At 42.7% G+C, this 12,136-nt stretch overlaps 1 protein-coding gene across 2 annotated transcripts in view; it reads right to left on the bottom strand.

The window, feature by feature from the left end:
- ELP1 (elongator acetyltransferase complex subunit 1) overlaps positions 1 to 12,136 on the bottom strand; it is a 36,235-nt gene that overhangs the window by 11,197 nt on the left and 12,902 nt on the right. For both annotated transcript variants that reach the window (XR_008483927.1, XM_054289964.1), the window contains exons 14-28: positions 12,015 to 12,121; positions 11,416 to 11,519; positions 10,540 to 10,593; positions 10,337 to 10,442; positions 9,567 to 9,682; positions 8,764 to 8,837; positions 8,097 to 8,175; positions 7,757 to 7,836; positions 6,778 to 6,918; positions 5,556 to 5,641; positions 4,316 to 4,464; positions 3,360 to 3,483; positions 2,844 to 2,941; positions 1,417 to 1,618; positions 425 to 486 (exon numbers count right to left, since the gene is read on the bottom strand). Coding sequence is in view for 1 of the 2 variants with exons in the window: in XM_054289964.1 (XP_054145939.1) it covers positions 425 to 486; positions 1,417 to 1,618; positions 2,844 to 2,941; positions 3,360 to 3,483; positions 4,316 to 4,464; positions 5,556 to 5,641; positions 6,778 to 6,918; positions 7,757 to 7,836; positions 8,097 to 8,175; positions 8,764 to 8,837; positions 9,567 to 9,682; positions 10,337 to 10,442; positions 10,540 to 10,593; positions 11,416 to 11,519; positions 12,015 to 12,121 (1,582 nt within the window). In the remaining variant the exon portion in view is untranslated. The remainder of the gene's footprint in view (positions 1 to 424; positions 487 to 1,416; positions 1,619 to 2,843; positions 2,942 to 3,359; positions 3,484 to 4,315; positions 4,465 to 5,555; positions 5,642 to 6,777; positions 6,919 to 7,756; positions 7,837 to 8,096; positions 8,176 to 8,763; positions 8,838 to 9,566; positions 9,683 to 10,336; positions 10,443 to 10,539; positions 10,594 to 11,415; positions 11,520 to 12,014; positions 12,122 to 12,136) is intronic.

Below are 12,136 nucleotides of genomic sequence, written 5' to 3'. Positions count from 1 at the left end.
TATGCCAGCTACTTCAAGGTGTTGATGACATAAAAACCCAAACAAGCAAACAAAACCCACAAACCAACTGAGCAAATCTATGTTACTTCTCCCACACTAAGGGGAAATCCCTCTGGAACTCTGTTTTCCTTATTCCAGTCCTCATGCTTCAGCTCCCTGAGACAAAACAGAGCTGAAACATTTTTCGTATCAAAGCATGGGAGGCTTTACAAGTGGAAAAACTTAGAGACACAGCATTTATCCCCAGCCTGCTCATGGCATCACCCAGGCCTGCTCTGCCCTCCCCAAGGGGGCCCTTGGCAGAATGTTTTGCTGTCAGCATGCATGGAGTCACATGTGGTGCAGAACAGAGGAAACACAGATGGTGTATCTGACTGACAATGCTGGGTGTTACTGGTCACAGGCAGGAGGGTGATGACATTACCTGAGTGTACTGCTCCAGGAGTATGGCTGCCTCTGCATACTTTCTCTGTTCAACTAGTTTTCCTACAAGAAAAAGTGGCGTTTCAGCTTCTCAGAAACACCTAGATTTTTGTGCCAGAAAACTACAAAGTAGAGGAAAAATCCCACTCACTGAGAGACTTTCTATCTGCTCACACATGTACTCAATTGCTAAATTACAGCTGTAATTTAAAAAGGGCACCATAAAAAAGCATTAAAGGCGTGAAGGATTTAAATCACATTGACAGAAAAAGCAAATACTGGGGTATCTGACTCTGGAAGAGTAGACTTCCAGAAGTCATACTCCCTCTGTGTTAAGTGGCCCTTCATAAACTCTGCCTCTGAGAAATGATGCTCCATTCTCTTGCTGAAATATAGGTCCACCAGGTCCACAACACACCTCATGTCTGACCTGTGCTAGTGAGTACAAATTCTGCGACCAGCTATCTTCCTCTCCTTATGACAGCACACAGCTTTATGTATCAGCTGGTCCTAGCTGCTAGCTGGCTTCAAGGAGAAAACAAGATGCAGCTCCAAATTATCCAACAGCCTTTAAGGTTGGTGAATAGGCACAGCACTTGCACCAGTTAATGTCTAGAGGCCTCAGTTACATCAGATACTTCAGTGCACGTCCATTCCTTGGGGTTAACTAATGAGGCAATTTGGAAGAGCAGTCTGGCAACCAGCTGCAAGGGAACAATGCAAGAAGCAGTCAGCACTGGGCAGCCAAGGGCACAGTTTGCTTGGCAGCTTCTGTGTTGCCTACCAATTCAACTTCAGTATCTTTTGGTTCCTTTGAGAAACAAAGGTCATGTGCAAATGCACAAACCTTGGGGAAACATGGGATCTTTGTTCTCATTTAAGAAAACCGCTGCTGAATAATGAAGCTTTCATTGAATTTTAGGAAAAATTGAAGTGAACCATAAATAACAGCAGCCACTCTGCTCTGCACATTTACATCTCTTCAAGGCCTACCTGCCATGCTCCGTGCCAGGCTGGACAGCTTATCCTTTGTGTAACCAAGCTGTGATGCCATGCACAGGGCTTGTTGCCAGCTGCCACTGCTCTGAAAAGCATCAAGTGCTTTTGCAAAGATGCCAGCACGAGCAAATATCAATGCAGCCTGTTCATACAGCTGCTTCTGAATCAAGTACTCCCCATATGCATCACTGATATCCTGAAAGACAGGGACAAAAAAAAAAAGAAAAAAAAGGAAAAAAAAGAAAGAAAGAAAGGAAAAAAAGAAGGAAAAAAGGAAAAAAAAGGAAAAAAAAAAGAAAAAAAGAAAGGTCAGTAGCAGTCCTCCATTGGTAAAAATGGAGGCTCATCAACAAAAGCCTCTTACCCAGCTTCTCCAAGGAATTTCTAGGCATGAAGTTTTTACCTCATTTCAAACTCTATCAAGCCAAGGGCTGATGATCAGCACATGGAGATACTTCACAGAGCAAGTGACACAGGGGTGGTACCTGCTTCTCCAAACCAAATGCTGGGTAAATTAGATACTACAGGAAACCAGACCCTTCCTCCACACCCACATGAGCAGTTTTTGTTAGAGTATCTCTCTGAACCAACCTACTTTAGAAAACAAACACTGGCACAAGGGAACACACAAGCTCTGTAACTCTACAGGCACAGGCTACTCAAAGCTCACTATCTCCACAAAGAAGGGGTAAGTGGATTTCAATGGAAGGATACAGGGGGAATAATAAATTACTCCCAAGGAGTCACTCAGAAACAGATCTCCCTCATGAATAAAGACTCCTTTTTGCTTTCACTGTACTTGTAAATAGACCAATTTTCTCTTTTTCCTCTCTCACTCAACTCCCCTTTGTACAAAGGCTTGTGTGTTTGAGTATTTACAGTATCTACATTAACTTATATTAAATGTATTTAACATTTTATCTCAACCTTGGACAAGCTGAAGTTCTTTAGTAACACTGAAACCAGTAAGGGACACTATGTACTAGGAGACAGCACATCCAAAACTGTCCAAGTTCTTCAGCACTTTTCAGAATAGTTTAAGGATAACAAATTGTCCCCACACAATCTGCAAGCCACACAGAGGTCAAAACAGGGAGAAGTCTTCCTGAGGGTATGAGTTATTCAGCACACTACAAGGTAGTGCAGCAGAAGAAACAGGATTTCCAGATGCCCTCTGAGTCACAGGATCAATGGAATAACAACCATTGACGACCAAGTTGCACAGGGTTAGTGTTGAGAGTCATTCCAGCTGTTATCTCAGAAGAGGGTCTCAGACAGCACTGGAAGAGCAACGACCTACAGAGCTTGAACACATGCAGCTGCAGTTTCATTCCTGCCCTCATGCAAGGTGCTGAGGAGATCCAAACACATTCATAAGGGAATATAAACCTTTGACACTGCACTGTCATGAGCTTACACACCTTGTACTCCTGAGTGCTAGAGGGGTACAGCTTCAAGGCCTCAGAATACAGATTCTGATCCTTCACCAAGTTCAGAAATTCAGAGAAGTGTTCAGGACCTGCAGAAATAATTTACTTTTTGTAAAAATTAAGGAGAAAGTACATGGCTCCCAGACAGTCTGGGTTCACAACATGAAGAATCAACTAGAGGTGCCTGGGTGGAAGACCACCCATTCTACTACTGTAAAATCAAAGCATTCACTTCCTTGAGGTTTTGCCTCAAGAGATATTAACCAGACACAATTCACTTGAACAGGAACAACACAAGACTTCACGTGCTCCATGACCACAGAAGAGTAAACACTTCTTTCTTCCCAAACAAACCTACAGTACAAAAAGCAAGTAGCAGAAGTTCACCACCCATTACCAGATGGGAAGATGATCTTATGCAATCCTTCTCTTTCTTCAGCTATTTCCCCTGAAAGGCTCTTCCAAATGGACATGTTACACTGCAGAAATCCTCCTTAGGACACCTACCACATTTGCTGAGGTGGCCAAGAGCTTTTGTGTATCTCTTCAAGTGTCTGTCTATTGTATATCGCTGATAATTGGTTTCCATCTTCCGGAGGGCATTTAAGAAGGGCAAGTATTCTTTTGGGTCCTGCAAAGAACAATAAAAATGGCAATTGAGTTAATCTGCTAAAATCCTTATTTGCCCTCATCTTCACAAACAGACAGTCCCATATTTGAAAAAATATGGTAACACACTAAAAAATGCTTTTTCCCCCAAATGTAAGCCATCTTAATCAATTTGTGCACATACTCTTGCCAGAAATTACTAACTTGAATTACCAGGCTCCCACATGGATTTCAGTACCTAAAGGCTGGCAACATTTAAAATTCAAGTCTATGTGTCATATCAAGTGTTGTTTTCTATTATCTATGATTATGTATACATTTACAGACATAAGGTTGATCAACTTCCCCACACCAAAGGTTATAAAACCAGTTAACACAAATAGGGTGTCCTAACTGATGAGCAGCAGAATTTGCTATAACATTAGAAAATTCTGAAGATGCAGATGAGCATTTAAGTTCAGAGATTTCACATTAAACCCACATGCTATTATCATAGGAACCACTAAAGAAGCAAGAAAAAAAAGTGCAGAACTGAGAATGAAAGGCATGCAGTTGCAAAACTTCAGATACCAATCCCTCCCTTCCCCAAAGCTACTTTGCTCTGCTGCTCTAGAAGAGCACTGTTTCACCTTGAACACAAATAAATTTCCAGAGTTGTGCTCAAGAACCAAAGGATGCAGAGACATGACACTTGCCCAGCATCATCCCAAACACACATAGGGCTTCTGAGCAACTGCAATCCTGCCTGGGTAGAGAGCCATTACTATGAAAACATGCAAGCTGATCTGCAGACTACAGAGAACCTTTGAGAAAGTAGAAAAATAAGTTCCTTAGCTGGAACTATGAACCAAGACCTTTTGAGACTTTTCTGCCACCATGACGACTAAATCAAAATCATACGTCCCCAAGGAATAATCATACAATTCATTGACATCGACAAGGAAAAGCAGGTACTTTAGTGCTTCTTCTGCACTCACAGCTTGGACATCTGGCGTAATGCTTTCTGCAACAAGATAAAGCAGCATATGACCTGTTACACCACCAGCAGTGGAGCCCTGCTGTGAGGAAAGGATGCATCATCAAGCACAAGCTCGACATCAGAGAGACCCCATCGGACTAACAGCTTGCTCTGCCTTGCAGAGGGGTTACTTTGCCTTTACCGGGCAGCTTCAAGGACCATCCCCAGCACAGCAGTGAGTGTGCAACTGTGACGAACTTGAAGGATCAGCACAGAATAAAAGCAAAGTTTGCTAGTTTGGGATACCAGAATCCAGAGTAGGAACCTCCTATTCCATTCTGGGAGAACTAGAGCTCCCAACTGGAAAGTGAAAACAGGTCCAACTCTGGGGTAACTGCCAAAAGACCGAGTCAAAAGGGTGAGCTGAGGGTATGTAGAACAGCCTATCTTAGCTGATATGCTGCTGTACCTAAACACATACTGGATTCAAGTCCATTTCTGGTTTTTGGCTTGCTCCATAAACAGCAACCCTAAAATAATTTTTTTGGTGAACCAGGCTAATGATCAAAGTGTTGACGAACACATCCAGTGCAGTATTTCAGGATGCAGCTGTGCTGGGAAATCTGGCAGGTAGAGCTCTGGGTGGTGAGAGCTCCAGTTTGAACTGCCAACCCCTTGCCTAGCAAAGCGGATAGAGACCTGTGAGACACAGTAGGAGCTGAGGACTGCCAGATTTTCACAGGGATATACTGTGAAGGTATAAAACTACGCACAGGCCCAGGGGTTCCTTTGCCCAGGGCCTCTCCTCAGAGGCAACAGCTGGAGCTGCTATTTTGTTACTTAGTTACTGCACTGAGACTAATTACATTAAGGACCAGGATGCCTGAGACTCTGATACGGGAAACTGAGATGGAGCCAGTAAGGAGTCCTGGTCTGACTGTGAGTGTAGGGGATGTAGCTGTGGGGGGTGGTCCCAGCTCAGGTGGTGCAAATGTGACTGCCAGTCTGCCAGGATCCTGGATGGTCAGATGAAGAAGTTTCCTCCTTAACAGTTTTGGTTGGACAGAGAAGTTTCCTTAACATAAAGCTTCTGCAAATGACCCATTTTCAAAACTTTTGAGTTTCTGATACAAAACCTCGAAGATCGTGAACCTTCTGGAGAGCAATTTCCAGTTCTGGAGGACTTTTCTTCACATGTGCTGTCAGTATTGACAGGCAGTATCTGAAGAAAAGAGAAGAAGTGAATGAGAAAATGAGAAGGCAGAAACACAGCTTATTCCTTTTTTTACCAGTTTGTACAAGTTCTAGTTTACGTCTTAGTAAAAAAAAAATAAAATAAACTGCTCAGGCACTGTGATCCTCCTAGAGGAAGGCAGCAAACACAGGAAAAGAAGAGAATAGACCAGAAAGGTTCTTCTATCAGCATGTCTTCCCAAACATGTCACAAAGCTGGAGGTGTGTTTTGAGTAGAATGAGCTCCCTTTACCATGCCAGCTAGCATGATGAAGGAACTCTCTCTGAAAGTTCAGATAGCTGGACATGGTTTTCCAAATGAAACCTGGCACAAAAATAGCATTTTTTTTAAAAAATGACAGCTTTCTAGGGTGTTATTTTTACTTCCATATATCTCACATTTACTATTTCAAAATAGCTTTCCCAGACAAGCAAATGCTTTGTTTTCTGAAATAGTTTGCAGGATAGTGCCTAAATTCTCAGGGCTCAGTAGCCACTCACCACTGGTTGCTCCCCTCTCCACTGTTTAACACTAGGCTGTCAATACTTCAGTACCATTTCACCAGGCATTGTTACTATCCTATTTTCCCAGCTTTTATCTTTGTCTGGTGTTGATTCATCCAAGAAGGACGGTTACCAAAAAGGTAATCAATCAGGAAAATGGAGCTGATCATTTACAAAGTAATTCAGTGTCAAATGGAACAGCTGATATCTTTCCAAAGGGCCAGCTGCTTCAAACAGTCAGCAACTCACCAAGATGAAGCTCTTGCTCATATCTCCATTCCCACACAGACTGATCCTAAATTGAGTGTATCTCCAAAATCTTTATAAGCATTCTGCATTTATTATTTTAATTCTATTATTTTATTTTATATATAATATAAGAAAATAATTCTATTATTTTATTTAATAGTAAAATGTTGGTATGCTGTCTGTGGAATTATTAGATGTTTCCAGGATAGCATGCTCAGCAGAAGCAAGGCATGGTATAGTTAATTTTGTGGAGCACAAGCTCACCTCAGAGAACCTAGGGCCAAAGAACTGATGTCAAGGACAGCTTTGCTTCCTGTCAATGACTTACTGGAAATCTCTCTAATGGTTCCTTTACAGTAAGAAAGTGCTCACTTTTGAGGGTCAATGTGCTCCATGGCAACTCTCATCACGTCACAGATGAGGTTTACTTTTTTCTGATCAGGATGCTGGTGTGGCTGGCTGTTACTGCTGCCGTTCAGAGATGGGTACATACTCTTAGTGAAATCTTCATCTCTGCATAAAAACAGGTAACGTGAATAAGAGCACCAGCCCCCACATAGCCCAGAACAAAGACAGTAAGGTTAAGGAACTCAAATGCATGCAGAACATAACTACTCATTAACTGCCATGCTAACAGGAAGTTCTCCAAAAATCTCTGTCAGTCCAAACTGATTGTCAGCCAAGAAAGGCATAAAAAATCCCCTAAAACTGGTCAAACAATTACTTCAGAAGCACCAAAATATCAGAAGACAAGATTTACAAGATACAGCTGTCTTCCACTAAATTCACTATGGATATTTCCACTGAACAATTCAGAAGAGTAAGCCATTTGCTATTATTTCTGGTCAGGTCAAGACTGAAAATCAAACCAAAGTGATAGCACCAGTTCCTACACAATTACTGACTTTAGCAAGCCTGAGAAGTCGTGAAACTACCATCACTGTAAAGCCTCATCACTGAGCCTTTAAAAAAGAAGTCAGGGGACTTGGTTTGAGGATTCAAGCATGTATCTTGGCCTCAGACTAAATATGCACTGCTACCTTGCTCCTCTTTATGAGGGAAAAAAACTTTCTCTGTTCTCATTTACTACTCTACAGCAAACCAGCAGAGAAGTCAAAGCACTAGGATAATGTACTAATTACTTGCTACAAAAATCTAATGGCTGCCTGCAAACGGGAATTTCCAACAAGACATGCTATCCCTGAAACTACTGAGCCTACTCAAGACTTTATGACTCAACATGCCAGATTTCTGATTCCTTGCACCCACACTGAAGAGTTGCCAACATTTTGACAAAATAAAGTACCACCACTGATTACATGCATGCTTCCATTTGCAGACTTACACTTACTTCAGTTCTGTGAAAAACAAGTTGATATAGTTCACAGAATCTATTTGCCTGATAAAGGTTTCTGTGTTTTCCAGAAATGCCTGAAATGAACAAGAGTATTACCACTGATATTCTGAACAGTAAGAACATGTACATCAAGTATAAGAATAAATTCAGAGACCTTGTTTGGAAGTACAGGATGAAGGAAATGCTAAATTTGATCTGTGTGTGCAATGATGCTGCAGTGCAGAACAGCCATCACTGCTGAAAGCAGTACCACCTACACTTTTGAGCACACTGCTCAGTGGATTCCAGACTAGATTAGTGTAGCAAACAACACAAGAGAGCTGGGCAGACTTGCCTTGGGATTGTGGTCATAGAGAAGATTGAGGTTGATTCGGAGCTTCCTCATACACTGAAAAGCTTCCCTGAACATAAGCCTGGAGGAATGAGTCAAGTGGGAGAGTTTACTTAGTGGATAAGATGCAAACAAAGGCAACTGATTAGAGCTAAGAACAGAACCAGTGGGATGAGAACAGCCTACACCATAAGCTGTGTAGACAGCATTCCAGAAAAATGTGCAAGGTCAATAGAGCTCACTGCTGACCCTGGCAGTGGGACACACCAGCTTGCAAGGTTGATGAAGCAATACAGAACTTCAATTATTTTTATTTCCATTAAAACAGTGTTACATTTTGTATCAATTTTCCTTTCAGAAAATTTCAGTGTAAATGAACTCAGTAAAAAATGGAAAACAGCCAGCTTAATCTTAAAGTGATTGAGATGTCTGGAGAATGGAGCAATGAAGATTTCTCCCACCCACACAATTTTCAGCCCTTCAGTGGTGAAGTGAGAAGTACCTGGCACAGCTGAAAGCTAGACTCCTGGGTGGTCACCACAGAAACAGTTTTGTTCCCTCTAACAAGGTCAATCCCTCTGAATTTAGCCTCCCTCTCTTTTCCAGGTCAGTCAGCCTCTAACAGCTCAGACTGGAGGAGGGAAGACAAGAATACACCAGCACCATTTACCTGTCTAGCCACTTGCGAATCTGGGCAAGAACCAGAGCACGGTGGTGAATAGTCTCCAGATTTCCTCTTGGCATCTATAACACAAGATCCACACAAATACTCACTTTAGTTACTCTGCCTACATTGTGGGGAAAGTAAGGACTGGCCAGTTTCTTTGGCTTGTCTGCTACTTGCAAGTGCATGGGCCTGGTTGCTCACTTCAGAGGACAAGCAATTTCAACAACTGTGGAAAAACACCTGAACATTCTCTCAGTCCAGAAACATTCTTTCTTCAGAAGGTTGGACTCTATCCAACCAGGCATGATCCAGAGCAACCTGATCAAATTTTCATGTTAGTCCTGCTCTGAGGAAGATGTTGAGCTCCACACCTTCAAAAGTGCCTCTCAAATTACATCCTTCTCCATTCTGTGAATCTCTAGCAGTTCTGAAGAGCAAGCTCAGCAAAAAACTAAGTGCCAAGGCTAATGGAGGGCTGTTAGTAAATACTAGGAAGCGAGTCTTGAGATTCATGATGAGAGGGCACAATATGTAGCACTACACTACCTCAGCCATTAGGAACTTGAATAGTCCTTCCCAGTTCTGCACATACCTATCTGCCTCTACTGAATCTAACTTCCAAAGGCAAGTTAGATTGCTCAAAATCCCTCTGCAGCTGGAGATTTGTGAGGTGCTCTGCTGTAGCACTGTAGGGCACCAGCTTTGTAGCACTGCACATACTGTTTGCAGGTTGGCATGGTGCTCACAGTGACAGACCCCTGCACATCCGGATAGCACATGTCAGCAGATACGGGCAGAGCACTGACCTGCAGCACCACCTTTGTGTCCTGGGGAACAACGGTGACGATACGTGAGCCTCGCTCCACCTTGCGCACAGTCTCACTGCTGGGTGCAGCAGCGCTGCTCAGGCTGGCCTGGAGGGCTGGAGACAACATTCATCAGCTTACATGGCACATGCAGCACAGTGCCCCATTTAGGACCTCCTGTTGTAGGAGCCAGGCAAGGCTGTACTGGACCAACCAAGCCACCAGTACAAGAGCAATCTTCAACAACTCCTGACAGGATGAGACCTTGTGGAGTGCTGATCACTGCTGAACAAGACAAGCAGAGCTGTGTCTTCTGCACAACAGGATGACAAAGCTCAACAGACCAGATAAGAGTAACACTGAAGGGTGTAAAAGGACCAATAAGTTGTTGTCCTGCCTTTAACAAAGTCATCATGCTTCTCAAAGCCAGACACCACTAGAAACTCTTTCTACAGTGATTCCCCTCCCTACCACAGACCCTCAAATAGCACACAGACTTCTCCTTTTGAACATGGAGGGAAGGAAGAGAATACAGAGCTAGGCTGTTAGAAACAGTGTAAGAGTCAACTACAGCACAAATTTTCTTCCCAGTGAAAAACACCTGATACATAATCAGTTCCTGAGCTCCTTGCTCTCTGGTAGATTTCTGAAAGCAGCTCTCTTACTCTCATCTCTTTAACATTTCCTTTGAGGAACCCAAATACAACAGGTTTGGATGTGAAAAATGGGGACATCTTGTGTTTCCAAGACAAATGCTAAATGATATTTACCCTTCACTGACAAGTTCTTCAGGCAGAAGCACTGACAGGTGTGCGAGTTGGTTGTCACCAACAAAAACTCATTGTATGTTGCGAATGATGTGATGTTAGAAGCAACCTGTAAAAAAATGAAGTTTACCACAGTTTAGACCAGGATATGGAAGTTGCCTTTGGCAGAGAAAAAGGGCAGAAAATGAGGGGCAAAAGCTTTGTACCTCAATATCATTAACAAAAAACCGGCATCGATCTGTGAGGCCCAAGATCACTTCCTGTAATTAAAATAATGACAACTATGAGCTATCACAACCTCCAGTCTTTCACAACACTGACAAGCACTGAAGTACCTTACACTGAAGTACCTTACAATTAGGTAACGAGTACTTCATGTGAATTATTTAGAGAAGCCAGACAGCAAGTCATCCAACCTCTCTTCCAGGAGGACTTTAACTTGAACATCTTTAAACACTGCTGGCTGAAAATCCAGCCTGGCCTACCCTGTAACTGCACAGTTGCAAAATGGAAGCAGAAGCCATGCTAGAAATCTAGGCTCTTCTATTCAGCAGCACTTGGTCTATGATACCAGAGGAACAGCTCCACTACAGAGCTGAGCAAAGCAGCTTCCTACAGCTGGATGCACAATGAAGGAAAGAAATGCCAGAAATATCAGCAAAACAGCTAGTCATTCTTTAAGATGTTGTAACTATCAAGAAAGCATCTCCAACAGGAAAAAGCAGTAGCAGGACATCTGCAATAACTCAGTGCACCATATTTGCTAATAGGGTAAGTCCAAATAAAACTGAGTAAAACATTCCTTTCGAAAAGAGTGTGGCAGTAACTGCTAGAAATTTCCAATCTGAATTTTCTCACTTTTTAATGAAATTATTTGTTGTATTCATAGAACAGGGTGATCAGGTGTTAACTGATCACCAGAAATGCTCTAGAAGGCAAGGGAGGATAAGCTTTCAGCTCTGCAAAAGGCCTTATGAAGAACATGAACAAGTATCACTGGGCCCTGGGCAGAAGACCATGGTGTACTTTTGGCACAGAGAACAACTGAGTAGGGAATTTAATCTGCTTGCAGCCTTACTTACTTCACCACTGATCCTTGTGATGGAAGTCTGCACACAACGGTAGGGGAACTGAACAGCGGAGCTACTGCTACTCCGCCAGGGCTCAAGGACTGGAGTAGAAGCCTCTAAGGAGCAAAGAAGATATAACTGTTTTCCAGCCAAACAAAAACTCAGACATTAAAACCACATGATATGTATCTTAAGAAAACCAGAACTGGGAATATGCTACACTATCTGAAAGAAGCGGGGAATGCTGGCACAGAAATCCATGACACAGTGGATACGAAGGTGGTAACTTCCAGGGGCTCAGTGGTGCCTTTATATTCCACTGTGGAATGAGAGAAGATCTATGAATGTGGCAGTCAGTAAGCACTGAATTTTGTACGTGCATATTCATGTTAATATATGCGTGTGTATACATATAAAGTTACCTTTAATTGAATTGTGACACAAATCACTAATTTCAGCCCATTTCTGAAAGGAGAGGAAATATAAAAGCAGCACCAACTACACAGCAAGAGTCACTCAAGTCCCCGAAAGTCAAATCATCTCATTAAACCTTTTAAGAAATATGTAACAACTACCCCTAAGACCAGGTACTTTAACAGGGCCCAGCTTACCCCACAGGTATTTTAGGATCCGCCTATCAGTCAGCTGCAGAGCTACAGTTCTGGTCACTGGGCTGCAGTACAGGCTGATCACTTCTCCGTCTACAGGCACTGACAACCTGATGCAAGACAGA

This window comes from Melozone crissalis, unplaced genomic scaffold (assembly GCF_028551555.1).
Source record: "Melozone crissalis strain CALT ecotype California unplaced genomic scaffold, PUWL_Pcris_2 ptg000005l_1, whole genome shotgun sequence".
In the NCBI taxonomy this organism is placed as follows: Eukaryota; Metazoa; Chordata; class Aves; order Passeriformes; family Passerellidae; genus Melozone; species Melozone crissalis.
The sequence above is the reverse complement of the archived record's forward strand: the minus strand, read 5'-3'. Positions and strand labels throughout refer to the sequence as shown.